Raw genomic sequence first — 26,265 nt, 5'->3', positions numbered from 1 at the left:
TGTGCATATTAGTAACCTGTGTATGCATTAGTTTCAAATAAACTTTTACCATGCTCCTACTGGAGGTTTCTGTTCTTACTTGTTTCCTATCAAGGCAACAGTTTCCAATCAACAAGGCAAAAGTTTTTGTCATCTTGGTCAGTCACCTGTATCATTCAGGCCATCTGTGGTAGCAGCTATCACCGAATCACCTTGGTTAGGCATATAAGCCAAAAGCATTACACAGAGTGAAGTCTGCAGGGTTTGTGGAAATTTCACTTAGATTTTTGCATATGGAAGTGCTCTTTAAATTCCCAAGACTTGAATTTGCTGAATTTGCTGTAAGTAAAGAAACAGTTCTTTCTAAAAGTTAGCAGATTGAATGCTGTTCCTTTCCTCACCCCCCAATATATTTTTAACAAAGGAGAAGTTAATAAAATGTCTCAGATGGTTTGCTGGAATTGTGACAAAAAGCTGGGAAAGACTAACGACAGCTTCATAGTTTTCCCTTTCTCTTTACCCATTCCCCCACTTTTTCAACAAGATGTAAAAATCAATTTTAACTCTTAAAATCTTTTTATTAGGGAAAAATAATGTGGAAAAAACTGCTAAACTTTTAAAAGGAAAATTGTTATAGTACAAATCATCTAGTGTTTTTATTTTTAGAGTACTTTGCAAATATTAACCAATTAGTCCCAATGTTTTTTTTCTGAGGGACAAACGGAGACAGCACAGTAATCATAATCCTGTTTCACCTATGCAAAAGAAAACAGATAAAGTTTAAGTGATTTACCCAAGGGCACATAGCAAGTCTTTTGTACAGTTAGCTATAGAATTACTACCTGCAGGCCAGGGATTAAATTTTAATTTACATTGCCTTTTTTTCTTTATTCTGGATGATTTTTGATTAATTTGATGTATGATGAAGGTTAAGTAAAGAGGACAGGGACATCCTCAATCTAAATTTCAAGACTTGCCTTAATTTTGTAACATTATAAAGCTTTCTTGATAAGTGAATTAACGTTACTGAGATTATTTTTAAAATACAAATGTAAGTGGCTATGATGGATGACGTTCTGCTGAACTCAAAAGTTAATTGAAGCTCTCTCCAAAAAACCCAGCCTTTTATTAGGCTTTTATGTGAGTTGATTTAGATGCTGCAGTACAGGACCTAATGTTGGTAAGATTATCTAGAAAGAGTTAAAGACTTTGGAATGGAAAGCTGGTTTTGAGATGCTCTTTTGGAAGAAAGGTCAGACTTTAAATTTCATCAGAATATCTAAATGAAAGAAAAAAGAAGCACTTTTTAGTGAGTATAGAAAGGTATATATACTTCACCAGCTTGCCTTAATTTATCTTGAATTTTAAATAGCTCTGGGAATGCTGCAAAGTCCTGCAGCTGATAATTGTTAGTCCTGTCAGGTATTGGCAGTGCTATAGACATGATAAGGTGAATTGTGATGAAGTGATATAGAATGCAAGAACAGGCATTTCCTGTCATCTCCCTTTCCACCTGAATTTGAGAATATAGTTTGCAGTACTGAAACAGTAGATACTTTTGAAGGGCATTAACTATCTTTTGAAAAATTAACGTGATACTCGTTTAAACACTTTATCTTGCTAAACTGATAAAACTGAAAAGGATACTTCAATATGGTTATATGCATATTTAATAGATGCTATGCTTTCAACAGCCAAACTGTCTTGTCTCTTTTGAACCATAATAATTATACAGCGATTCTGGAGGGCTTTTTATATTTTAAAAAGTCCAAATATTGAAAAATAAAATAAAAGTAATGGAGTTTTTTGGACAGCTGATTTTTGAAAACTCTTCAGACTAAAGCAGTATTGTGATTTGCAAGTGAACAGCAGTTCTTTGAAATGGAAAATGCACGAAACACCAAAGTTATTCAAAGCCATCTGTTACTATCTTCCATTGGGGACAGAAATGCTGTATTCTTCTCTCCACAGCTGACATATTTTGGGATTTGAGTAAGGCATCCTTGAAAAAACTGAGCTAATACTCTGTGATAGTTTATTCTGAATAGGACATAGTTCCTGCATGCAGATCTGGCTATAAATGATTACCTCTCCTTCTCATCACAAGATCATGAGCCCTTTGGAGTGATTAGTCAGCAAGCTCAGCATAATACTTAAGAAGCAAAGTTACCTCATTGTCACGGTCAGTGGTGCGCTTCACTTGTAAGAGAGAAGCAGCAATATGTTTTATTGAGATAAGACAGTGATTTAACAAAGTTCAATGGCAGATAAAACTGATTTAACAAGATTTGATGGCAAGGTACACTCGCTTATTTACTGCATGGAGGGAAGGGTCAGACAAAATGGTCAAGGAGACTCTGCTGTTGAGTCATGAGATTCAGAGTGGACCCCCTTGCTTTCCAAACTCCTCGGAGTCTGGGTGCAGCTGGATCTAATCTTAGTCCCAGACTTGGTCAGCGGTTTATGTCTAAAGGATTATGTGCACAATCAGAGATGCAACTTAACAAAGTTTGCAAAGTTTCAGCTCACTGTTAGTCACTTACCGAGGATCTGTCACGGGTAAGGAATCTGTCAGCCTTGAGGAGTAACCTTGAGAGGCATCCCTGCTCAAGGGGAGATTCTGCCATGCAGGAGAGCTCAAGGGGCTCTGGGCTGCCTCCTATTTATGGGGTAAGGTGGTTGGCTCGTAGTCATATTTGCATACCAGCTGAATTTAGGTGGGCACATGCTTAATTAGCCCCTGGCTATGTGCTGTGTATGGAGAGGTCAGGGTGGGGTGGGGGGGAAGACCACTTTGGGGGGGGGGGGGGGGAAAGGAGCACACCGTCACACTCATGATAGTGGCAGCCCTGTCTTGCCTTGTCTTTAAACACTATTTATTTTTGTAATATGTGTTTAAAATATATATTGAAGATTAGAAGGCAATAATATAATAATATGCTCTTTTTTTTTAACCTGCTTGTATGGTATGATTCAGGCCCATTTGTTTAGAGCAGTGTAGTATACCTGAGAAATAAATACGTATGGTAACCTGATGTGGGTCCCATAACCACACGGCCAGAGCGGTACCAGCAGATGAAGTGTAATGACTACATAACCAATGGCTTCTTTTAAAATGTGTGTAATTCTTTTTAAGGGGGAGGGAGGTACAGGAAAAGTGCAGTAAGTTTGAGGATAGGCTAGTGATCTCTCATGTGACTGAGGCAAGAAGAAGGAAGGGCTTTGTATGTTGAATAGTGAGGCCCTGAGTGCTGGATCTCTTTGTAAACCTCTTCATGACACTACTGACATGTTGTGCCTGAAAGCTTGTCTGTTTTCAGTTTTGTTTTTTTTTACAGCTTTATTAATTGGCCTTATGAAATATATTCATTGCTTTTTCAAAACCTTGCCTTGTATGATACTAGAAACTATAGAAGAATTTGTAGGAGTCTTTACAAAGGAATAAAATTGGTGGCCTGATATTGGGCCTTGCTTTATCTCATCTCTACTTTTTCTTACTGTTTTTTTTTTCCTGCAGCTCACTATTGTTGGCATTCCTCATACAGCAAACCTTTGAACTTTCCTGCTCTTCCTTCAGACTAGTGATACTTCTTTTTAATCTATCATACAGGACTACATGGAGCCACAGAAGAGATGGGAGATGGGTATATAAAAGGAATATGGGAGCAGAGATGCAGAGGAAGTAATGTCAGTAGGCAGAGAGGTAAAACACTAGAAAACAGCAGTTAAAACTAAAAATGATCCTATGGATTGCACAGAATAATCCATGATGCTTCCAGGCAGTAACCGTCATTCAGGAAAGATTTCATCTTAGCCAGCTTAGTATTGGTATTCTTAGACTTTCTTACTGTGTACAAAGTAGTTGGCGAGCAGAAGTGGCACCATTTACAAATGACTGTAAACCTGGCATTGTCAACAGTCTTTCATCGTAACAATTAAATAGAACAGTGTTAATATCTTACATTAATTACAGTCTAATTTCAAGGTAGCCTCCAGATGAATTTTCAGTTAAGTGCACTCTGTTGTATCTTCTTTCATTAAAATCACAGTGGCCAAAAAAAGAAAAGATGACAAATGCTGAAATATTAAAGCTCATCTGAAACGTTTATTTTGAATACAAAGTAATTAGCAAACTTCCCTGAATGGGAGATTTGGACTGCAAGAAAACAATTTAATCTGTGCTTTCTGTGCAAAGTTTAATGCAGCCTTAACTGTGGCATTGTGGTTTGTGCCTACCTAATGAGATTTATGCTAATGTATACAATTAGTAAATTAGCTTGATCAGACTGTGAGGTGCACAAGATAAATGCACTCTTTCCAAAACTTCAAAAGCAAGGAGATTTAAGCCTCATTCTTCTTCAATTAAAATGTGTTTTAACGGTTTATTCATTGCTACCTTTTACTTCCTGAAATACTGCAAATAAAAATACTATCAGATTTCAGTTTGTGATCTTGGGACTTTGGTTAAAATATTTTATATACAATGAAGGGAGGTTTCTTGATTTAAATTAGGAAGTTTTATATAAAGCCTAAGGTTTATTTTATGAAAAAAATGCATCCTCTGAATCTACGTTTGGGAATTATTCTATTATTGTAGAAGTCATTCGATAAGAAACAGAACTAAGGAAATCTGATTTTTAGTGGATTTGCATCCTGAATCATGCAACCTTCACTTGAAAGTCTGTAGCTTTACTTCCCTCATGGATCTTATGGCTTCAGCTTTTCCTTTTCTGGTATTTCTAGTTTCTTCTATCTCTGTTTGCTTCCTTTTTCTTCTTTTCCCTGTTTTCCTTCTGTGTTGTTTAATTACAGGCTGAGAAAGCATCAACAAAGTGCTACAGTGAGTTCTGAAATGTGCCACTGGACACAGGCAGATAGTTAGAAAGCAGGCCAAACAGAACAGATAGTTCTTGAGCTCACTGTAGAGCTTTTCCTTAGTGGGTACTAATATGGAGATGCATTTTTCTGTCTGTTCAGTAGTTTTTCTGAAACTTTATTTTATTGATTTGTTACTCAAATGTAGTTGAAAATGACAGAGCATCAAAAGTTTTTAGTGTGCTGCTGAACAAAAAACAGACCCATGGACAGCAAGATTACAGAAGCTTTGTTTCCTTAGAAAACTGATCTGAACCCATTTCTACTTAGCTGGAGATAGGTTTTTATACATTGAGCTTCATTAATTGAATAATTTCATGGAAAACATTTTATTAGGTTTATATAATATATATAAATGTTATGTATGTATATTAACAACTTAACTCATTTATTTTAGCCTAAACTGATTGTAACAGCAAGTTTTGGAGTAGAACCAAAAAGGAAAGTGGAATATGTATCCCTTCTAGAAGGAGCACTGGCAAGGGTACAGAGCAAACCTGAGAAAGTTCTCATTTACAGGCGACCTAACTTGGTGAGTGTACAATTATTGTGCCTTATGTTAACTTTCAGATGTGTACATGGTGCATGTGCTTTTCTCTTTTACAAGTACAATACATTTTGGTATATGTGTTGTAGTTTGCTTTTTTTTTTTATAGGAATTTTATATTCATAAGATTTAACTAGTAAGTAGAACTAACACAACAGAGAGATTACTGTACAGAAAATTGAATATGCATGTCTTTTGAACCATTTCTATTTTGTTCCATCTGTTTTCTTTGAACACTTCTCTGTTTTTCAATGGGCAGGGCCATGTTCCTCTTGCCCCAGGTCGTGATCTTGACTGGGAGGAAGAGCTTGCAGAAGCACAGCGTTATGAGTGTGTGTCTGTTCCTTCAGACCATCCACTTTATATTCTGTATACATCTGGAACAACAGGCTTGCCCAAGGTAAAGGACTATCTGCAGTCTAAGTGTCTGAACAACCTATTTGCAGTACTACTTGAGAAAATATTTAATTAAAAAGGTTGAAAATGTTTGCCAGAGCTCACTGCTGTAAATGATAATCATTGCTAGAACTGCTTTAATCTCATTTGCTCACATTTCACTACTTTCCTCATTGTCTAGGAGTAAAAGATATTTGTTTATTTAGATACTAGAGATATAAAAATAAACTCGATTTACTTCAAAATGCTTATATAATATAAATGTTGAAGGTCAGCAGAGCGTCTTTTATCCTTGTATAGCTTCTGTATTTTTACCATTTGAGATAAGCATAGTACAGTCATTCAATGGCAAGATTGGTCAATATATCACTTTTGTGATAGCATTTATTGCTAAGCAGTCTTTCCTTATTCATTGTTTATATATTAACTAATCTTTCCCTAGATGAGCTGCTATGATTGACATTACAGATTAAATGGAATTAGGCGTATCTTAAAAGCTTGTGTTATTGAACAGTTTTGACAATATATCACGTGAAAATGAAAGTTCAGACTGAGTAAGGCTAGAACACTAACATAGGGCATGCTTTGAAAATGTTTGCTTTCAAATGCCAATTAGTCTTAATAATCTCTTTTTAAAAGAATCTCAATAAGCTGTATACATTTGCATCCCTCAAGCTCTTTGTTGTGCTGGTGTAGAGCTGTACTGATGTTGTACCTTTTTCTTGTGTTCATTGGTCTCTGCTTTGCTTCTTACCTCAGGAAATTTATCCAGGAAATAAGGAAAGATGTTAAAATATGTAAGAAAGTGATTAAGACTTAACATTGTATCTGGACTTCTTGATTCTTTTGAGATGAAAATATCAAATGTCTTTTCCTTTTGCTCTCTGACTGTCTTATGCTTAGATCAATGTATTACCATGCATTGCTAAAGCAATACCAAAGCAGTACCAAATCTTGGTTTGAGATTTGTTACGGTTCTTGGAACAAAAAACAAGAATATTTCTTCAGTATCATGCAGTAATAAGAACTCTATGTAATCATATGTTGTGATTTTTGCCATATCTCCTTCACACAGAATAAAGAGGCTTTCTTTTCAGGGATTGATTGGACGTGTAGAGAAAGCATGATTAAAAGTTTACTGAAGAATGAATGTTTTAAGACATGAATATTTAAAGCAGGTATTGTTTGGTGGGGGTGAGAAGAGTAGCTTACCGGATTCCAGACTCCTCGGATTGTTTTATTTCATTGTTGTTTTATTTTCCACAGCAAAATGAAAAACTATACCCACTATATATTGATAAACCTTTATCTGTCTATCAGTTCTGCCAAATCTACTCTGAATATTTGCTTGGTTCTTATAACTCTTTTTTAAAGTTTAGAAGACAGATGTGAATATAATTTTCTAGCAGTGATCTCACCATCACAAATTCAGAGGCAATATCACATCACTAGATAATGCTTTGACTACTACTATAAAATTACTAATGGTGCAGCCTATAAGGTTCAGAATCTATGGGGGTATAAGGGAAAACAAACAAACATCAAATTTGCTGAGAAGGTTTTTCACTTTTGCCTTGAACGTAGTTAGATGGGCACTTGAAAGCAATGTGTATATTTTGAGGTACTTAATTATGGTCTCTGTCACAAGGTCCAAGAGAAGTTCCTTTGGTACAACAGACATTTTCCTTGCTGTGAGTTTCAAAATACAGTATCTCAGAGATAAGAGTTATCAGAAACTTACTTCACTCTGGCTTTCCAGAGAAAATTATAGACACTTTGAATTAAGGTTTACCCTTTAAAGGGAGAGATTGTCAACTAGCACTGAGTTATTATGAGTAACTTAATGAATAAAATAACTTTTTCCAAAGGAACTTGCTTTTAATGGTCATACAAGTAAAATTCCTCAATTATGATACCTTCATAGCAAAATTTTTTGTTAGTTTCACAGCAGAGGCTAAGTTTGTTTAGGAACTGAGACTAACAAAGGCAATCTGCTCTCTGAAATTTGTGAACTGTTAGTTTACGATTCTCTGTTGTGGTGGACTCCATTTTATGACATAAAGAGAGTGTAGCATGGCTAGCTCAGACACAGAGGTCTGTTTTATAGATGTCTACACTGTAGACAATTGTTTGGTCAGATGAATCTCACCTGACTTTCAGTTCAGGACATGACTTACTGTGTTCCTTCTTCAAGAAACAGTGTTCTAGAAGGTGATGAAATATATACTGAACATACAGATATTACAAAATAATTTCAAAATTTTCCCATTAATTGTGTTCCAGAGCCAGTTTTTGGCTTGCCAGGCTACAAGATGCTGTTGATGAAAACATATTGATTAATGTGATACTCTCTTGTTTTAATTTTCAAATCCCTCTTTTAGAATAAGACTTTGATGTGCTTCAGTTTGCTTTCATGTGTATACTTCAGACTATTAAACCTTTCAAAAAGAGACATCTGGTCTAAGCCAGTGGTCTGACATTTTAGAGTCAGTGCAGAAGAAGGGAGGTATTTCCAGGGAGTAATTTATCCTGGTTATTTGAGGCATTGGCTACTTCCACAGGTGCTTCTTTTTCTCTATTGATAATACAGAGAGAGAGAATACAATGAGTTTAAAACAGATGCCTGACATTTAGGTGGCCAAAGTTTCAGTGAGGAAAATCCTTGTTATCTTATTTTTTGTCGGCATATATTGACTTAATATTTGTATATTCAATTTTAATGAGAGAATTCTAGTGTTGGCTATCTTCTGAAAACTGTTGTCATCTAGAGTTTGTTTGTTTGTTTTTCTTTTCTTTTTTTGCAAAGTTATTTCCTCAGTTGGGAATGTTAGCACAAGCATGTACTTGCAAGAATGGATCCTTATCTTACATGAGAAACATTGGAATTATATGACTTCAAGTCTATTACTGCTAAAAATTCAAAACTTCCTTGAAGAAGAAGTATTGTTGCTTCCTTTAAAAGATCTTAAATATTCAAATTTTCTCTTTTAGGGTATTGTCAGACCAACAGGTGGCTATGCAGTTATGCTGAACTGGACAATGTCAGCTGTATATGGGCTCAAACCTGGTGAGGTAATTCTGTTTAAATTTCATTAAACTTTTTGGATCTTCTTTTCTAAAAAAAACAACACTATTCTCATGTTTTTATTTGGTTTTAGGTGTGGTGGGCAGCTTCTGATTTAGGCTGGGTCGTTGGTCATTCCTACATTTGCTATGGGCCTCTCCTTCATGGTAACACTACAGTTTTGTATGAGGTAAATGTTTACTATCAGCTTTGACATTTTTGCACTAAGTGCTGTGTGGAATTAGGGCACTGCTGTTTTTCTCTTCATGTTTTGTTTTCAGGTTATTTCAAAATAAAAGTATTTTAACCTAGTATGATACATTACACCTGGCCTCTTCTAATATTGGCTCATGGTCCAAATCTAGCTTGTTAACTGCTTCTAATGGCTCCATGAGCAGCCAAGCTAGCATGTGGAGGAGCTGGTGAGTGCAGCTAGGCTGGTCTGTAGCTGCCCTCCTGTCTGAGGACTGCAAAGGGGAGCAAAAGCTTAGTACACTGGGTGATAAAGCTTTCTCTTCGGTCTGTATCAAGGCAAAAGATGGTGCCTGAGCTGTAGCTGTTCCAGGGTGTCTGGGCTGTAGATTAACACTTTCCAGGCCTGGTGGTCTTCATCACTGTCAGTCTTGGGAGAGAGGAGACTGTGGCTCTAAGCCTGTGTGAGGGGAAGACTACACTACAGGCATGTCCCACTATTCATTGAAGATGTACTCCTGAAAGCGCAATGGTTAGTGGTATGAAGGATAGCAAATCCTGATGATCCTGTTTCTGCCTGTCCATAGTTCACACCATATATACTGTCTCCATATATTTAAATTGTGTGCATTTTTTCAGTGTTTTTATTCCTCCCTCTATTACATTAATTCTTAAAGAAAACTTACTTTGGTATCCTTCAAACTCAGCTGTTTCCTCTGTGACTGGTGATGGTCAATGGAGCAGAGAAGTCCAAAACAACAGATAGAGAAATGACAGATAGTGGAGTGAGTGTTCCTGTGCTGCGGAGACTTCAGGGATAGGCCATTAGACTGTAGATCCTGTATGGGCCTGGCGGTGGGTGTTCTGTGTCACAGGTCTGGAGATGACACATTCTTACTGGATCTGTGCTGGAGGTAGTCAGGACAATATGGTTGGAGCCAGAACTCTGAGAAGGCTGATCTCTTCTTTCCTCAACCGACACAAGGCACCTGAAGCCAGGACTCAGAGGACAGGCAGGGCTTAGGTCTTCCATGGCGGGAATGAGACTCAGTGGGGTGGAGAGGAGGAGACTAGTCCAGCTGGAGTGGCCTGCTGCATCCTAACTTTGGTGCTCGAAAAGCAGCCATGGTGCCTTACATGGTTATTTTTTCAGAAGTTATTGTTCATTTTCTTATCACTGGGCATAAGGTAGAGTTGCTTGAACCATCTTTATTCTTCAAGGAATGAATCCAGTATCTGTCAGTGAAAGTGAAAGACATGTTTTATTTAAAGGCACCCACACTGTTAGCTCTTAAGCATGCTGAAACTTGGTTGCTTGCGTTCATCCTGGCATTAGGAATTCTGCATGTATTCCAGATTCTTCAACACTGTGCAGGTTGAAGCCCGCCTAGCAATTGTTACATATTTTTAGTGGTCCTAGAGGCGGAAGCTGTTTTAGCTCTGCCATCACTGTGTGCTGATCATGCCTGTTGATCTGTAGTGGTAATTAGAAACATGTGATCCATTAGGGGAAATCCCATGGTGACTCATAGGAGAGCATACAAGAACTCCAAAGGTGTAGTGAATGTATTGAATACTGAGAGCATGAAAAAGCCTATAAAGCAGGCTTTGATGACATTTTGAATACAGCAATTGTTAAAGCACCATCTGTACCCAATGCTTCTGGAACAGGAGAGTCAGCATGGCATAGTGGAAACATAGTGTTTTACAAAACATTACAGGTGCAGGAAATAGATAGTTTGGTTGAACTTGCTCCGTCTTCCTGCTGTCACAGCATATGAGCAAAAGTGACCACACTGGAACAGAAATGGATTGTTAGTGTTTTCAGGAACAAGTGTTGTCAGAAAAATCCTTTGGTGTTTGCAAATCCAGTTAGGCTGGTATTGGTTGAGACGTGCCCCACTGTTATGAACTCATACACTGCTGTTCATGAGTAGCTGGCTAGAATTGTGCCAGCATTTTCAGAAAATGTGTTTCTGAATCCTGGGAATGCTGGAGAAACTTGGACAGCTGAAATAACATGGGGATGCCTCCAAAATTATTTAGATGCTGTTGCATCAAACATCGCACAACTGACTATGGCTTGTTGCATCATGTTTTAGGTGTTAATAAGAAGTGTCCTTTAACAGTGTAAATTTTGAGCAGTAGCAAACTACTTAACTAGATTTTTGCAAGCAAAGGTGCTTCTTCAAGCAGGTAAAGAGTCTGCAAGTGAAGAAAAGCAACAGTAATTAAGGGTGCATATACATGATACTTTGAATCAAAGCAGTAGTGCAGTTTTGAAATAAGACCTTTGATTGTCCCTGCTTATTGTTTTTGTTGAGAGAGTGTTTTTGGGCATGTGAATGAGATCCTTGCAGAGGAAACTGAGAAAGAACCTTTGCCCATTAGGATAAAAGGGTTGGATCCGATGAGTGGGGCTGCACTGCTCTGAAGTCATCCAACACATGTCAAACATGCATGTGCCAGCAGAAGGCTCTAAAACTGTCAAGAGTTCCCACAGTACCCTGAAGTACTTCTCATGCTATAAAAAAGGGCTCAATGCCATGTATACCTTTGTATTTGCTAATGGCTGCTATGTGTCTTATTGTTCTTCTGGCTTTCTGCTGCTCCTTTATTTCTGCCAAGATTTTTGCTTCTACTTACCTGCCCTATATCTTCTGCTTTTTTAACTGCTTCTTTCTTATAACATTTTAAAAATTATTCCTCCTTTTCAACTGCTGTGTTTGGCAATGGTGACAACTGTTGCTTCAGCCTCCGAGAATATTGAGCAAGGGGCAGCTTGGAGCTTGACAGCATGTGCCCTGAACGGGCCAAAAGTGTCTCCAGCAGATGCACCGCCCTGTTGCTAACGTTGTGCCTCCTGCCAAGTGGAAGGGGACTGACAAGCAGTGCTGCATTCATTAAAAGCAGATGGAGAGTATGTTCTTGAAGAGGTGGGGCAGCCATATGTTGAAGGTGGCACGGTGGATGTGCGCCTACCACAGAGATCGTGAACAGATCTCCAGGGGAAAGCACACCACCAAAGCCACTGCCCTCAAAGACATCCGTGCCCAAGGACCCAGGATTAACAACTGTGTGAGAGAGTCCAGGGTGAAGCTTGCCTATGGTGCCACATGTGTCTGCATCCCTGGAACCCCCCAAGGAGCCCTGTGAGGTGACATCCCCTTGGTGCACTCTCTGCCACAGCATGCAGAGGGAACTGTTAAGTCTGCAGTTCGGATTGCCACCTGTGTAAGTGTGCATACTCCCTTTCTATATGCGTATTCAGTGTGGGATTATGTTTAGGAGGTTTCTGGTAGAATTGGGGCAGTGGTGTCAGAGCTGTGGAGAGGCAATGTAAATCTGACTGTGAGAGCCATTGTGCCTTGAGAGACGATTCCTCAGGGGCCGTGAGTTGTGGGTGAAATCCTGTGTAGCAACAAGCTCCATCAGAGATCACCTGTGCAGTCTCTGCTCTGTTTGTGCACCAGGCTCAATTCTGGCGACCGTGTAAGCCATGCATGCGGCGTGCCATAATACATCCCTCCCAGGCTTCTGCACAAAGACCTTGCCACACTGTCTCTCTTTCCTCAAATGCAGTGCGTAAAGGACCTACCTAGTGGTGGTAGGGGTACTGGTACTCCCAGCCACATTTCAGATCCTGTCCCTGCTCTGCAATCAGATAAATTCAGCATGCTTTCCATTTTTCTGAACTTCTTTCAGAAAAGGTCAAAAAGGGCATTGAGGCATGGGGAAGACATGGTTGGATTAGCTAGGCTTCCCCAAAAAGAATGAATTGAATGCGACAAGAGAGTGTGTGAAAGAGATGAAGGTGGAGGAGGGGAAAACTGAGATCAGAGAGAAGTACTGGTAATCAGTTCCTTTTTAATCTTCGCATAACATTTGCCACGCTGAAAGGCATTGACATTGAGTGCTATTCCACCCATCCCACTCAGTGCACTCCTGAATGCTCAGCGTGTTGTTGGCTCTCATCAGTGAAGCAGTGGGATAGAATCCTCTCCAAAGCACAGTGCTGGATGCCCCATCTGTGATAAGGAGAGCAGAGGGCTGAACTTACAGCTACTGCAGAAGCTGTCCTCGCTTGGTCTGTAGGGAAGGGCTCAACCATGTCCTCACAGACATTCTGGGTAAAACTGATGCCTATAGTTTGGAAGGTATTTGAAACATTGGCACAGAGTCTGTCCCACATGGCCCAGTGCCTTTTGGCCAAATTGCCAAATGGAGGTTCCAGTTCCATTATGCATTCAGTAAAGGCACAATTACATCGGGCCTGTGCTGCATCACTGTCAGGATGTACCTTACGGCTTGGAGCACAAGCGTATAGAGCATCTCTCGTGATGCTTATTGAGACCGTCATGAGAGATCCTGTCCCTTCTTGGCAAGAAGGTACTGGCGTGTGCTTTTGAAGATAGGGGATATTAAAACCTTATGGGGAGCCTACTGGTGATGTGTGCAATGACATGCTACTGTTGTCTGTGTCGAACAGGTGAAAGGGACAGCATGGCACTTCCTAGAGAGCCCTAGAGAGGGAAGGATCTGTAGGTTAGCTTTCCATCAGACAGCTTATGTTATAGCACCACTTGTATCCAGTGCACTCTGGTTTTGGTTTGGTGAACACAGCTAAATCTAGTCTAAAGTAAAGCCCAAATCACATCTAATGCAGATGTAAAGAGCCTCAGCATTAAATCGTTTGATTTACTAATCTGCTCTAATGCACCTCACTACTTGCTATGTAAACAAAGTCTGGGACACCATATGTGCTCATTCATGTTTCATGTTACTATTTGATGTGGTACTAAGTTTATTTTTACCAGCACATATAGTAGGAAGAAGACTGGTAATGTCTAACAGGCACTATCTGCTGCTCTATCTGGCACGTGTGTATGCTGCTTTATGCACAGTTGTGTTGTTTATCATTTTCATAATGCGTTTAAGGCAAATGTGTAATAAACACTACAATATTTAAAAGCAAAGCAAATTTTGAAGTCTTAAAAATGTGCTTTGAATTTGGTCTTTGTGGTTTTAATATTTTTCTTCTGTTCATTAAAAGACTGTGGGTAGTGTGTTAAGCAGTTCTATGAAACAGAGAATGAGGTTTGGTCAGGATTTTTTTCCTTTGCATCACTTTGTGATAAGGTCTGAGGCAAATAACTGTTTTTGAGTTGCTAAACATTGATTTGCTTTTCAATAATCTCTCAAGAAAGCAGGTTTGCGAAATAAGTTTTTTATTAAGTATTGGTGATAACAATAATGCAAAAAAATTTTTTTTCTAAGGTAGAGAAGCTTGGATACCTTAATATTCTCTTTCCTGGGGAAAACTTAAACAAATGGTTATTCTTAATTTGAAACTCAATTTACCTTCTGGCCAGATAAAGTTTACCTGCTTACTATATCAGTATACAGCTTGAAAGCTTGCACTGAATGCATTACCAAAATCTATGATGCCTTGAATATCTACAGTGTAGCTATGGCAATAAAAATTAGCCATTCATTTGAGAATGTCTGTGTGTATGCTTAGCTCTTTCTTGAACAGTCTGTGATATGTTAATCTGTTGCAATTCACTTGCTTCTGTGAATACGGCGCACCTTGAAACAGAGAGCTTTTGAGTCAGTGACAAGTGTCAGCTTGCTGATAGCAGTAGATATGCTGTATTCTAAGTGCATGATATAGCTGTGTACTGGAGCACATGATGGAGTGGAACATAGAATTTCTGTAGGACATTAGAAGGTAACTTTAGGACACTGCAAATTAAAAGTAATAAAAAACAATTTTTTTTTTTTAAAGGAGGAAGGAGATCATCAGCAGTAGGGCCAAGTCCTAGAGAAAGGAAAAGGCAGAATTCAAGAGGAACAGATAAGTGAGTGAACATGTTAAATGCATGAGGTAGACTCTCTTGCAAAAAGTATCCCTTAGTAAGTAAATATATCTTTACATGGAAATAGGGCTACACTAGTTTTCCATGATTCATATGTTCATATATGAATATATACACATAGATTTGTATAGATAAATAGACAAAAATGTCAAGAGGAACTAACACTATTTACCTGTGTACATACTTAAACTTGCAGATAACTTGAGATGCAGTGACAGATTCATGATGCTTTGTAGTAAATATTGTACAGCTGTCCTGTACCTTTTGCTCATCCCCAGAGCTCATGCATGTCAGATTCTTCCTGTGTTTTTTGTTTATACAGCAAAACCATGGAGACATCTGTGAGAACTCCTAAAGGTTCACTGAATAACTTTAGGACTGATTTTTAACATTTTGAGATAAGTCATCTAGGCTCAGTTAACTGCTTATGAAAAGGAAGAGATTACTGCAACGCTCTTTCTGTTGCTAATAAAAAGATATTTTTTCCTGTTAAGGAGAGAAACAGGGCATTCTTTTTGTATTATTTTAACACCATTGTGGTGACAGAACACTCTGAACATGGGAAGCAAGCCTTGGCTCTGAAAAATTAACTAGACTATTCATGGTTTTGGTTCTGAGTTTGAAAGACTGAGGAGGAACAGTCTGTCTATTAAATATAAGTCCCACAAAACTCCATTTGTCCCTGTCCTGTCAGATTGTTACACACTGTAGTATGTAAAGATCTTGTGGAAACTTTGGAAATGCAGTATCCTTAAGCAAAAAAAAAAAAAAAAAAAAAAAAAAAGTACTTATTTTGAGCTTGTCCCACTGTCTGGAAGTAAAGGCTTAACAAGATTTGTGGATATGTAGGCTATATTTAAGTACTACCATGCTGTCCTTCAATCTTGAATCTACTTTCCTAGCATCTTAAATGATTCATATAGGTAATTGTGGTTAATATGTATGTTCAAGATTTGTGAAGCAGAAGTATATTCTAGGAAAAAATAAATATATTCTTTGCTAAACTTGCAGTTGATGACATTTTTAGTGTTGGAAAGTCTGGATCAATATGCAAGGTTAATTTTCTGGTTTATGGCTCCAAACGAGATAGAGATGTTTGTTTTTCACTTCACTTGGATTTACTTATACAGGCTTGACCTTCTGGACAAAGTTGTAAGTTAGACAAGCAACCACCTGTATGCTCTCTGTAATGCACTGATGCTAGTGTTCATTACTGCTCCCATTAAAGGCAGTCAGACTCTGTAAGGTATTGATTAAAATACAATTTATTGGAGCTAACACTGGAAGGAAAAAGAGGATAGATAATCTTAGGTCCTTTCAGTTGTTGGGAATCCCAATTTGTGCAGCATCAGATGGACCTCCAATCAGGGCACGGTGTGCTGCTTAGATTCAGTTTGCCAGCATTATGGTCTTTATAGCTCTTAGAGGATTTTCTTAGAAGTAAACAGTTCTATTCATCTTTTCTTCTGTCAAGGAAAATGATGTTCACATGAGAAAATGCAGCTTTACTTCAAGATCAAGACAAGGACAGGCAGAATCTCTAGCGCCAAGTGGGAGCTGCCTACAGGCTCCTCCATTATGATTAGCTGGCTAAGTTTATCCAAGCCAAGGGATATGTGCAGCATAGCACGGGCCTGAAGGCCAACTTACATGTGCAGTACAGCACAGTACAGGATAGCATAGCACAAGCACAGCACAGCACAGGCCTGTGCTGAGCAGGTCAGCTGTTAGGCGGATCACTAACTCCTCGATGTACAGTAGTCTTCTGGATAGGATCACTATGCTCTCACTTCTGTTTTTGCAGTACAGAACATATGAAATAGTAAATTGTTGACTGTTTTGACTAAAGACTTTGTAGACTAAATTCTAATTTGTCTGCTATGGTTTATATGAGTGTGAGATATATCAGCATATACTGCTAGGAGCTGGTCCTTACTATGTCGGTGTGTGTTGCAGGTGTGCATTCTCATATGCAAATGTGCCTTCATAAAGGAAGTCTAAATGTGTGTATATATATGCCTATATAGATATTAGTCTCTTTTTTTTCCACTCATATGTGTAAGAATGTTCCTTATATTTCTAAGTGTATTTAGTTGTCTGCAGTTTTTGAATGATTTGTTCAACTGTTACAGCAACTAGACAAAAAGTATTGCTTTGGGTTTTTTTTTGGATTTTAGAATCCTACTTTGTGAATAATAGCATCTTCTTTAGGCTCTTTTTAATAAAGAAGTTTTAGAGGCAGTGAACACATCACATATATATATTCTGAGGGTGCTGACACTAAATCTGTGAGTTCAGCTGAAATTTAGAGAAGAAATAAATTAAGCTCTTTTTTAGACTGATTTTATAGCTTGCACAATTTAGTTAATGTTGGGTACTTTTCAAACCCTGTCTTCATCTTTATCTCGATTTCATTTCCAAATGCTCATATAATTCTGGTATACTATTTTTAGCACTTCAGTGGCTTCAACATTTCTGCAAATAATTAGAGAACTCCAGTTACAAGTGACTTTCACTAGGAAAATGAAAAGAAAATAGAAAAAAAATAGAAATAACTAGCTCATACTCCTTTTCAGGTTTAATTCTGTTATAAAAGAATTCCATTTTGTATTTTGTCTGGAATAAAACAGTGATTTCCCACTGGATTCATAGAATTTTAAGACCAGCAGGGACCATTGCGGTTGACTTCTCTGACACGCTGCATAATACAGAGCGAAAACTCCCTGCAGCAGAAATATACATTTATAGAATCAAATATCACATTAGCCTGGATATTAAACTATTATAGTCTAATTAATGTTTAAACACCTAATAGATGTTAATTAGAATCTTCATTCCAAAGGGATTAACTTACCACCTCCACTCTAATTAAGTAGAAGAGGAGAGTACTGTGGGAAAAATTGCAGTTTCCCAGAGAAAAATGAAGGAAAAGATTTTGATAGTTTTGTAGTAGCTATTCTTGACCACTGATAAAGTGGTCGCATAGTAGTTGTTGCATGCAATTGCCAGAAGTAAATAGGATTGCTAAAATTTTTACTGCATTGAAGGAGTTTTCATTCTAGCAGGTGCAGAGTAAGACAGGAAGAAATGGGGGAAAGTGAACTGTTCCATCAGTAGTCTCTATTATATAGTCATCTTACAATAGTTTTATATTTGTGTGGATGTTTGGGGATCGGGATGGATATTGTCATTATAAAAGTAACTCTGAATTTAAAATGTGTTGTTTCTGGAAAATAAAAAGGGTAAAAAAATCATATTTCTTTAACAGTACATATTAAAGAAAAAGCAGAGTTAGTATCTGGTTGACCTATGTCTGGTTTGTGATTTTGCTCTCAGTGAGATCATTATTCATCAGTAACAGTACATTTCCCATTTTTCTCTCTAAGAAGCCCTGTTGAGTCTTTGGACAATGCTTATGACATCAGTGACTTCGTTTTGAGGATTAAAAATGGGAAGAAAAGGAAGGATTCTGTGCACAAAGGGAGAAAAATAATGTTTATGAAGAAGGGTAGAGTATAATTTTTTTCTCTGTTCAGAAGACTGTCTTAATGGCCAACATTCATAAATTGTAGTCAGAGTTTCCCCTAAAGGTAGCTATAGTACCAACAGTTGTGAGGTTTTGGGTTAGGGTGTGTCGGGAAAAAACACATGCCCTCTGCTCAGGGACAACCAGTATTGAATATGAGTAGGACTGGTTTCTTACCCTCATTTCTTAAAGTGATCTATTTATTTTTAAATTACTTAGTAGGTGACAACTTGTCATCCTAACAATTGCTATGGAAACTACATGCTTTCAGTTTTCTCTTGCTATAACACCATTGTCAGGAATGTGAAAATAGTGATGAATTCCTTTGAATACAGCAAGGTTTTTTTTTTTTTTTTCAATCTGTCCTGGATTGTTTTTCTTCAAGGCATGACAAACTTCAGATATAAATAAGCTACTTGAAGTCTCACAGCCCACTCTGGGTTGCTTCTTGCTGATGGCATCCCAAACCGTAAGCAACAGGGCAGCATGAAGAGAAAGTTTAGTTTCTATCTCTGGTGACAGAACAAAAGGCAGCATTGTAGTTACTGCAATGCTTGGGACTTTGGTTTGGAGCTCGGGAGAGGAAAAGGATGCCCATACTAGGCAAGGTGAGGAGGAGGATGCCTGTATTAACCAAGGAAACATGCATTAAGGGCTTCTTTTGAGTGGTCTAGGACAGTGAAGGGGCTGTCCCTGGAGTTTGCCAGATCTGTCTTCTTTCTGCCATCATTCAGACTGGTTATTTTTGTGGTGCAATTCAGTAGGTATGTATCATTCCAGTTCCTAGTGGAGGTTTGGCAGCAGGGCCAGCAGCAGAAGGATGAATGCCTCTATGGGTATTTCCTTTTGAATCCTGATATCTTTTGGATGTCAGCCATTTTTAGTGGCAATGAGTTCCGTGTATAGTATTCAATATGCAGAGAGAATTTCCTCTTCTTAATTCTTCATTTGATATCTTTAGTTGAATGGCTCCTTGTTGTCAGGAGGCAGATAGAAAGGAAATTGCTGAGCTGTTATTGATGCATAATTGGTTATTTTATCATAGCTCCTCTTATATGTCTTTTTCATCAGTAATCCGTCCTGCTGGCTTTTGATTTTCTCCATAGGAGAGTTTTTTTATACTGTTGGTCATTCTTGCTGCCTGACTGTGAATCTTCTTTCATAATCATGCATCATCCGTCAACACACCATGCCTGAGGATGTCTTCTCAGTTAGTAGACATTTGATAAATTTCATGTTCAAGCTGACTGCTTCCAGAAAAATATTCCTGTTGGTCTGTCTTTCTGAGAGTCTGTTGGAAGTTATTAGAAGAAAGAGGCTCTTCTACTTGAATCCTACTAGCTGATATGAGAAGTGTCTGTTCCTACATTTTTTTAAAATCAGGAGAGACAGGTCTCTCTCTCTCTCTGGCTGCCTTATTCTTGTTTACCATACTTTCAGTTCATGCCAACCACAGATATTATTGCCAGTAATCTTTTTTATATATTTCCATCTACATTATTGATGCAAATGTTGAATAATACCAGGTCTTGAACTGATCCTGGCAGAAATCTAGTGGAAGCATCCCATTTGCTAATATTCCCCAATTGACTCAGCAATCTGTCAGCGTATTCTGAGTCCAGTTACCCTGTGCTTTATTTTTTATAATGCTAACTTTTTAAAAGTTGAAATTGCATGTGGTAATAAACCTCTCGTGGCTTTTTGCAGTACTACTTAAAATTTTCATATAATAAATGAGAGCTCTCTTTGGCAATTTCATTTATAGTTTTTTGGGGCTCTGAAATTAATCTGCGTTGTCTCAGATTTGTTTATGTCAGTTTTTGTTTATGTATTTGCTGAACTGCAAACACCTGCCAAGGCATGGGAGAGGTTTTTCTGCAGGCTCAGTAACAATATTTTACAGATAGGCCTGATTTTTTTTTTTTTTTCCTAAATGAAAATTTTAAGTGTCACCTTATCCCTTGGGAATTATCTCCTAACCATTGTCAGTGGGATTTCCTACTCTTTTCCTTAAACTGTTTGCTTTATTTCTGTTTTTTCCTGGATCTGAAAATTGCACGTGCTTTTCCAAACCAGAGCTTTTGTGGCCTGCCTGTTACAAACACTGTCAGCCTGTCGGGATCCTACGTGCACCCCTTCCCACACATGTCTCAGGGTTTAGCTCCATGTGCTCAAGATGCTCCATGGTGCTCGGCGCAGGGTTTGGCACGGCCTGAGCTAATGGTCAGGGAGCAGCAAGAGTGGGCTCCTCTGTAAGGGAAAGTGAGCTGGGAGCCAAAAGGGATGGCAAGGCAGGTAGGGCTGCGCCCCCCCGATAGGGGGCCTGTCTCCCTTACCCAAACAAGCAGAGCAGAGCAGGTCTGGTGGTGACCACCATGGCAAAGCTGGCCTTGAGCACAGGCAGCCGAATGCCTCGGCGATGTTGGTGCACTCAGGACCTGACACAGACCTTTTATGGGCTCTGGAAATTTTCAGTTGGTTAAAAACTACAGGCCATGTCCTTATTGGCAGGCTAACCAATTTCAGATTGCTCCACAGTTAGTTTTTTTTCTGTCCAAGGTAATTACAAATGGTGCAACTGGGGTTACATAATGGGAGTTTGGAAATTTTCACATTTTGAGACCATTTATTTTAGTGTAAGCTAGTGATGCGGGGTTGAACTACTAACCAGATGGCTGCAGATCTGCAGGTATAGTGAATGTTACATAGAGGTGACATAAACTTGAAAGAGCAGGTTTTCTAAAGGAAAAGAGAAAATGAGATTGGAACACTTGGATGAATTCATGAAAGCTGTGATGAATAAGTGCATAAGAGACAGTTTAAAGACAGAGAGTCTGATGAAAGAACTTTCTTTGGAAACCATGCATTACATAAGAGGAAGAAGGACATTGCCTTGTTGAAAAAGAGAGTTATTTCCTTTTGCCTTTCTTTTTGGGAATCTAGGATAGATTGTTAGCAAAGAGAGATTTTGGCAGTGGTGACGCTTCTCCATGCTGCTTTTGCGGGAAATCATTTTTTCCTTTGTTCAGTTGCTCCCTGTTTTCTTCTCACTGCCTGCTCTGTCTTAAAAAAAACAACAACACCAAAAAAAACCACCTTTCCATTTGTGCATTTTGTTTTGTCTTGTTTTTTTGCCTTTTTTGGTCTTCCTCCACTGCAGAACTCCTCTCGCCAGAACTCCTCTCACCACAGGACTGCAAAGCCAGTGTACCTGTCTGGCCTTGTGAGTCTTGTATTCTTTAAATTTGCCAAATGGTTCATCACTCTTTTTGCCAGCGGGAGCTCTGAATCTGCGCTTCATGTAGGGAGTGCTAGATGCAGCTGTTAGGTATTGTGAATCCCTTGGCAGGGGTCAGATGACTGCTTTTTAAGGACTGAGATGTTTAGTTCCCAGCCAGCAGTTGCTTTCTCACTCTTTTTATTAATCTGCATATGAAAGACATTGCTCCTTCTTGGCTGTGGCAAATGGTTGCTTTTTGTCTCCTGTGTCCCTTCGGCTAAGTACTTCCGTATGCAGCAATGAATTTGCATAGTATTTGGGCAGTGATATAGGAGGAGGGGTGTTTTATACCTGCCTGTCCCTTTGTGTCTATATGTGCATGTGCATGGACATGTGTACATCCAAGGGGATGTGCAAGGGCTGTGGTGTGGACGGAAGTGTGTTAGAACTGTGCTGGTGGTTGGCTGAGCAACTTAATGCGCAAAAATACCTGTTTGTTTTAAAGCAACATTCTGTCCTTCAGATAAGTGTAGTGAATCTAGTAGTAGAAGAACAATGAAATAGTACCTCTCCAATGCAGTTTGTTTATATGAATTTGTGATGTTATTTATCATCTATTATGTGAATCTATTATATGTATCTTTCATACCTGAGGACAAAAAACATTTGCTACCTGTTGAAGATTGGAAACAAACTTGATTAGTGTATATTTTCATAACATTTACTGTTTTGCTGGTGCCTTATTATTGGTATGAAAATATTGGATTTAGCAAATTCTTCAAGGTATTCTAATGCCCCTCTTCCTTTTGCAATTTGGCAATAGAAAAGAATTACACAGTTCTGTATACTATTTTTTTTTTCCACTGAACCTATTAATCTATCTATAATGTTGTTTGTTTTATTGCAAATCTTGTCCTGTGTTAGAGGGAAAAGTACATATGGTTTGCTGAAAGTTATCAGCACACATAAAGATTGCTAGTTATGAATTGTAAGTTGTGCCTGCAACTCTTTTGAATGTAATGAAAGACATGAATGTGAATGAGACTTGTTAGGAAAGACATTTTCCAAATTTGCATTTACACAAGGATGGTACAAATTTGTTTTGTGACTAGTGTAGTGCTATAAAGATGGTGACATTTGCAATAGTGAAACTTTCTCTGTATTTGAGACTTCTTGCATAAAGCACTGACAAGTTGTGTTTGTGATTTGAAGACCATATGTCTCTCCTCACTTGTCTGTAGGCTCTGTCGAAGTTCATCTTCCTAATGCGGCCTTTCTAGAGAAAAGGTTATGACAATACCTGCAGAGCTGAAGCTCATTCTGCTTTAACATCTCTTCATCATTTAAAAATAAACATATGTGGAGCAGTTTGTTCACTGCAGTAATTACATACAATAAGATTGCAATTATATAATCTTGTGCCACCTGCTTTTCGTATTTGCAGCACAGCAGAAGATTATTTTTGATTATTTTTGTTATTATTATTTACCATTGAATGATTTGTCACATCTAATTACTTCCGTTTACAGTTCTCCTGAATATTCCCTGTAGCTGGAGACAATGTTTACTTTTTAAAGAAATAGTAGTATGCTAGCGCACTAAAACAGAAAAGGGCTTTAGCTTCTCTCCAGTCTTTATGTGCTGTAGTGGCACAGAGGTGCCAAGAAGCCAGTTGTAAGCAGCTAGCTGAGAATTTTTCCAGAACTGGGAGGAAATTTCTAGGTGACAAAGAGCTGGCATTATCTGTAGGCCTGTGTACAAGGTATATAGCTGAAGTGCTTCTGTGTCAAGAAGATCCTAGTTCAGTGGGACTCTGAATGTTTTACAGTGTTTCATGATAAGAGAAGTACCCATAGCCCCCTCTGTTGCCAGTGTAGTAACAGCTCTTTGTGGCTCTCTTCCCATATGCCCATCCATTTATCCTATTTTTCTCAGTAGCAGTTAGTCTGTACTGTGTTCATTTGAGAGTTTGTGCCCAAAAGCTGTGAATTTATTTCTGTAACAGGTGAATACACTCAATGTAACAAAGGCTTCTTTAAAGTCTTATTTGAAATTACTTCTGTTGCTGTGCACCTGCTACTGTTATGTGTTCAAGTCTTGAACTGTCAAGGAATTATGAAGTATTTTTATCCTGTGACATTTAAAATTGCTCTCTCCATAGGGGAAGCCTGTGGGAACGCCAGATGCTGGTGCCTATTTCCGTGTGCTAGCAGAGCATGAAGTAGCTGCTGCCTTTACTTCACCAACCGCAATTAGAGCAATCCGTCAGCAGGACCCTGAGGCAGCTTTGGGAAAGCAGTACTCTCTGACAAGGTGAACTAAGGATACACTGGAAGTAGTTTCTTACAGAAACAGACTGGATGAACTAAGAATAGCCAAGTGTCTGGGGCTTTGCCCACCACTGTATAGCAGAATACAAATGAATTCTTGACAATTTAGCTGCATTTGTATTTGTTTGTAAACTTACATTGATAGTTTGGAGGAGATGCAAACTATTAAGAAGACTGTGACTCTAACGTTAAGAATTCTTAGTGACTTAGGATTGCTTGCTCAACCTTAATTTTACTCCACTGTGCTTATACCCTATAATACAGTCTTGGATTGCATGATCCTGTACTGTTTTTCCACATGACCTCCCATTTCACTGAGTGCACAGGATCTTCAGTGTTTGTTTAATCAGCAGCTAGTCAGTGTTTTGTTTATCTTTGTTGTTCAGTTTCTGACCCCATAACTTAGTTCCTGCTCATGGTTTATTCAAATCAGCTCTGAAGACAAAACTATTTGCTATCTCATACTGTTTTTAAGGTCTTTATCACCATACTATCTGCATGCTCCAAAAACATTACTGAGTTCATCCTCACAAATCCCCTGTGAGATGAGGGAGTGGTATTATCCGTATTTTATAGATGGGAAGCCGAGGCACAGAGAGATTAAGGTCAAAGTCTTCTATTAATTTTGAATACCCAGTCTGAGCCATTTAAGCACCAGTATTTCAGAGTTCTTAGAGTTATATAGCGCTTTACATGGTTAAAATGCGTTTCCTGCTGACTTCAACTGCATCTGCGAGTGTTTTGTATTTCTCAAATCAAGCTTCAGAATTCCATCTCTGCAATGTTGGACTTGAATAATTTGCTCAGCAACAAGCAAGGACTGTGTCAGACTGTAGGCAGTATTCCGTCATATGATCATCTTTTATCACAGTTGCCCAAAGAGAGAGGGAAGATGAAAAGCCATGTAGCTTAATTAGGCCTCAACTTTCTTTATTGCTCACGAAAGTTTTATTCATCAGTAAGAAGGATGTATTCCTGGGGTATTCACTGCAAGTTCTTCATTAATTTCTTCCATCTGTTTTGAGTGCTATCGTCAGTCTTTCCCCCGCCCCTTGAAATGGGAGACAAGCCCATTTGAGGCTGTAAAGCACTACTCTTCTGTGATGTTTAGTGACAAGGAAGTGATTCATTGGTGTATCAGATGCTAGAAAACTTAATGGCTGTTGCCCAGCATTTTCTGGGCAATTACTGAAATGACTTAGTCCATCGTCGGAGTATTCATTTATTGGAAAATCTGCTAACAAACAGTACCTGTAAGTTGCCTCATTTTCTGGCCAAAGGAGAATTCCAGATAAGTAAGAATCCTCTAACTGATATCATTTCCCCTGGACATAGAAAGCTATTCCATCATTCCTATTCAGTGCCTAATTAATGAGCTTCTCCATTTATGTATAAATATGGTTGCCTCTTAAATCATTCAGCTTTGGGCCGAGTCATTCCCTAGTACCTGACATCTCCTTACCACATTTAGAGCAGATTTCAATATCTAGCACCAAAAAAAAAAAAAAAGTCCAGTGACTGTTCTCTGGCTGACAGTATAGTGCACTGTCTTACATTCCTCAAAAATCTTCCCATATTTGGAATCCCGCTTCATCTTTCAATTGACTTAATTTTTATGAACTGATTAGGATCTGTTTTTCCAAATGTTTGACAACTGACAGTTGAGAATGAAATTGGGCCACAACTTAACAGATTAAATTAAGATATAAGTAATACTTACCAGTTCATGTCCCGTAACCTAGTTGGCTCTACTGATCAATTGCAAATGTTCTGCCATTTTTTATCAAGGGAAGCTAGAGATACTAGCTTGTTTATCTGATACGATTTCTTAGTCTAACAGCTTATTGAAATTTCTACTAGTGTAAGTTCAAACCTGCAAGCAAAGGCCTGGAGTGAGATGAGAGATCTGTCATGTTTCTTGCTATCTGTCCTGCCTTTAGCCTGGAAATATTTGTTGCAATGAACTTTTCAAATGCTAAGCCTCATATTTGTCATCAAATAATAGTCCTATCAAAATAGAAGTGACCTTCAAAATAAAAATTACAAGTGTTCCAAAGGTGTTGCAACAGCCCCAAAATTGATTATAATATTCTCTATCATAAATTGTGCTCTAGTCCATATACAGGTAAAGGATGAAACCTCTACGTGATTATGACCTTACCCTCCAAAGATGCATATACACTAGGTTCCTTTCATTTCTTTCTGTCTTCCTTAACTAAATGAAGAACCTGTGAAATGACAGTGGCCCTTTCTTCTT

At 38.4% G+C, this 26,265-nt stretch overlaps 1 protein-coding gene across 3 annotated transcripts in view; it reads left to right on the top strand.

The window, feature by feature from the left end:
* Positions 1-26,265, top strand: part of ACSS3 (acyl-CoA synthetase short chain family member 3) — a 90,692-nt gene that overhangs the window by 18,789 nt on the left and 45,638 nt on the right. For 2 of the 3 annotated variants that reach the window (XM_067289920.1, XM_067289919.1), the window contains exons 4-8: positions 5,252-5,386; positions 5,661-5,801; positions 8,789-8,869; positions 8,956-9,051; positions 23,840-23,991. In XM_067289920.1, coding sequence (XP_067146021.1) covers positions 5,252-5,386; positions 5,661-5,801; positions 8,789-8,869; positions 8,956-9,051; positions 23,840-23,991 — 605 coding nt within the window. Of the gene's footprint in view, positions 1-3,623; positions 3,683-5,251; positions 5,387-5,660; positions 5,802-8,788; positions 8,870-8,955; positions 9,052-23,839; positions 23,992-26,265 lie in introns of those variants that run through there. The other variant, XM_067289921.1, reaches the window with a different exon arrangement.

This window comes from Apteryx mantelli, chromosome 1 (assembly GCF_036417845.1).
Source record: "Apteryx mantelli isolate bAptMan1 chromosome 1, bAptMan1.hap1, whole genome shotgun sequence".
In the NCBI taxonomy this organism is placed as follows: domain Eukaryota; kingdom Metazoa; phylum Chordata; class Aves; order Apterygiformes; family Apterygidae; genus Apteryx; species Apteryx mantelli.
Note: the sequence above shows the minus strand (reverse complement) of the source record. Positions and strands in the feature narration are given on the sequence as shown.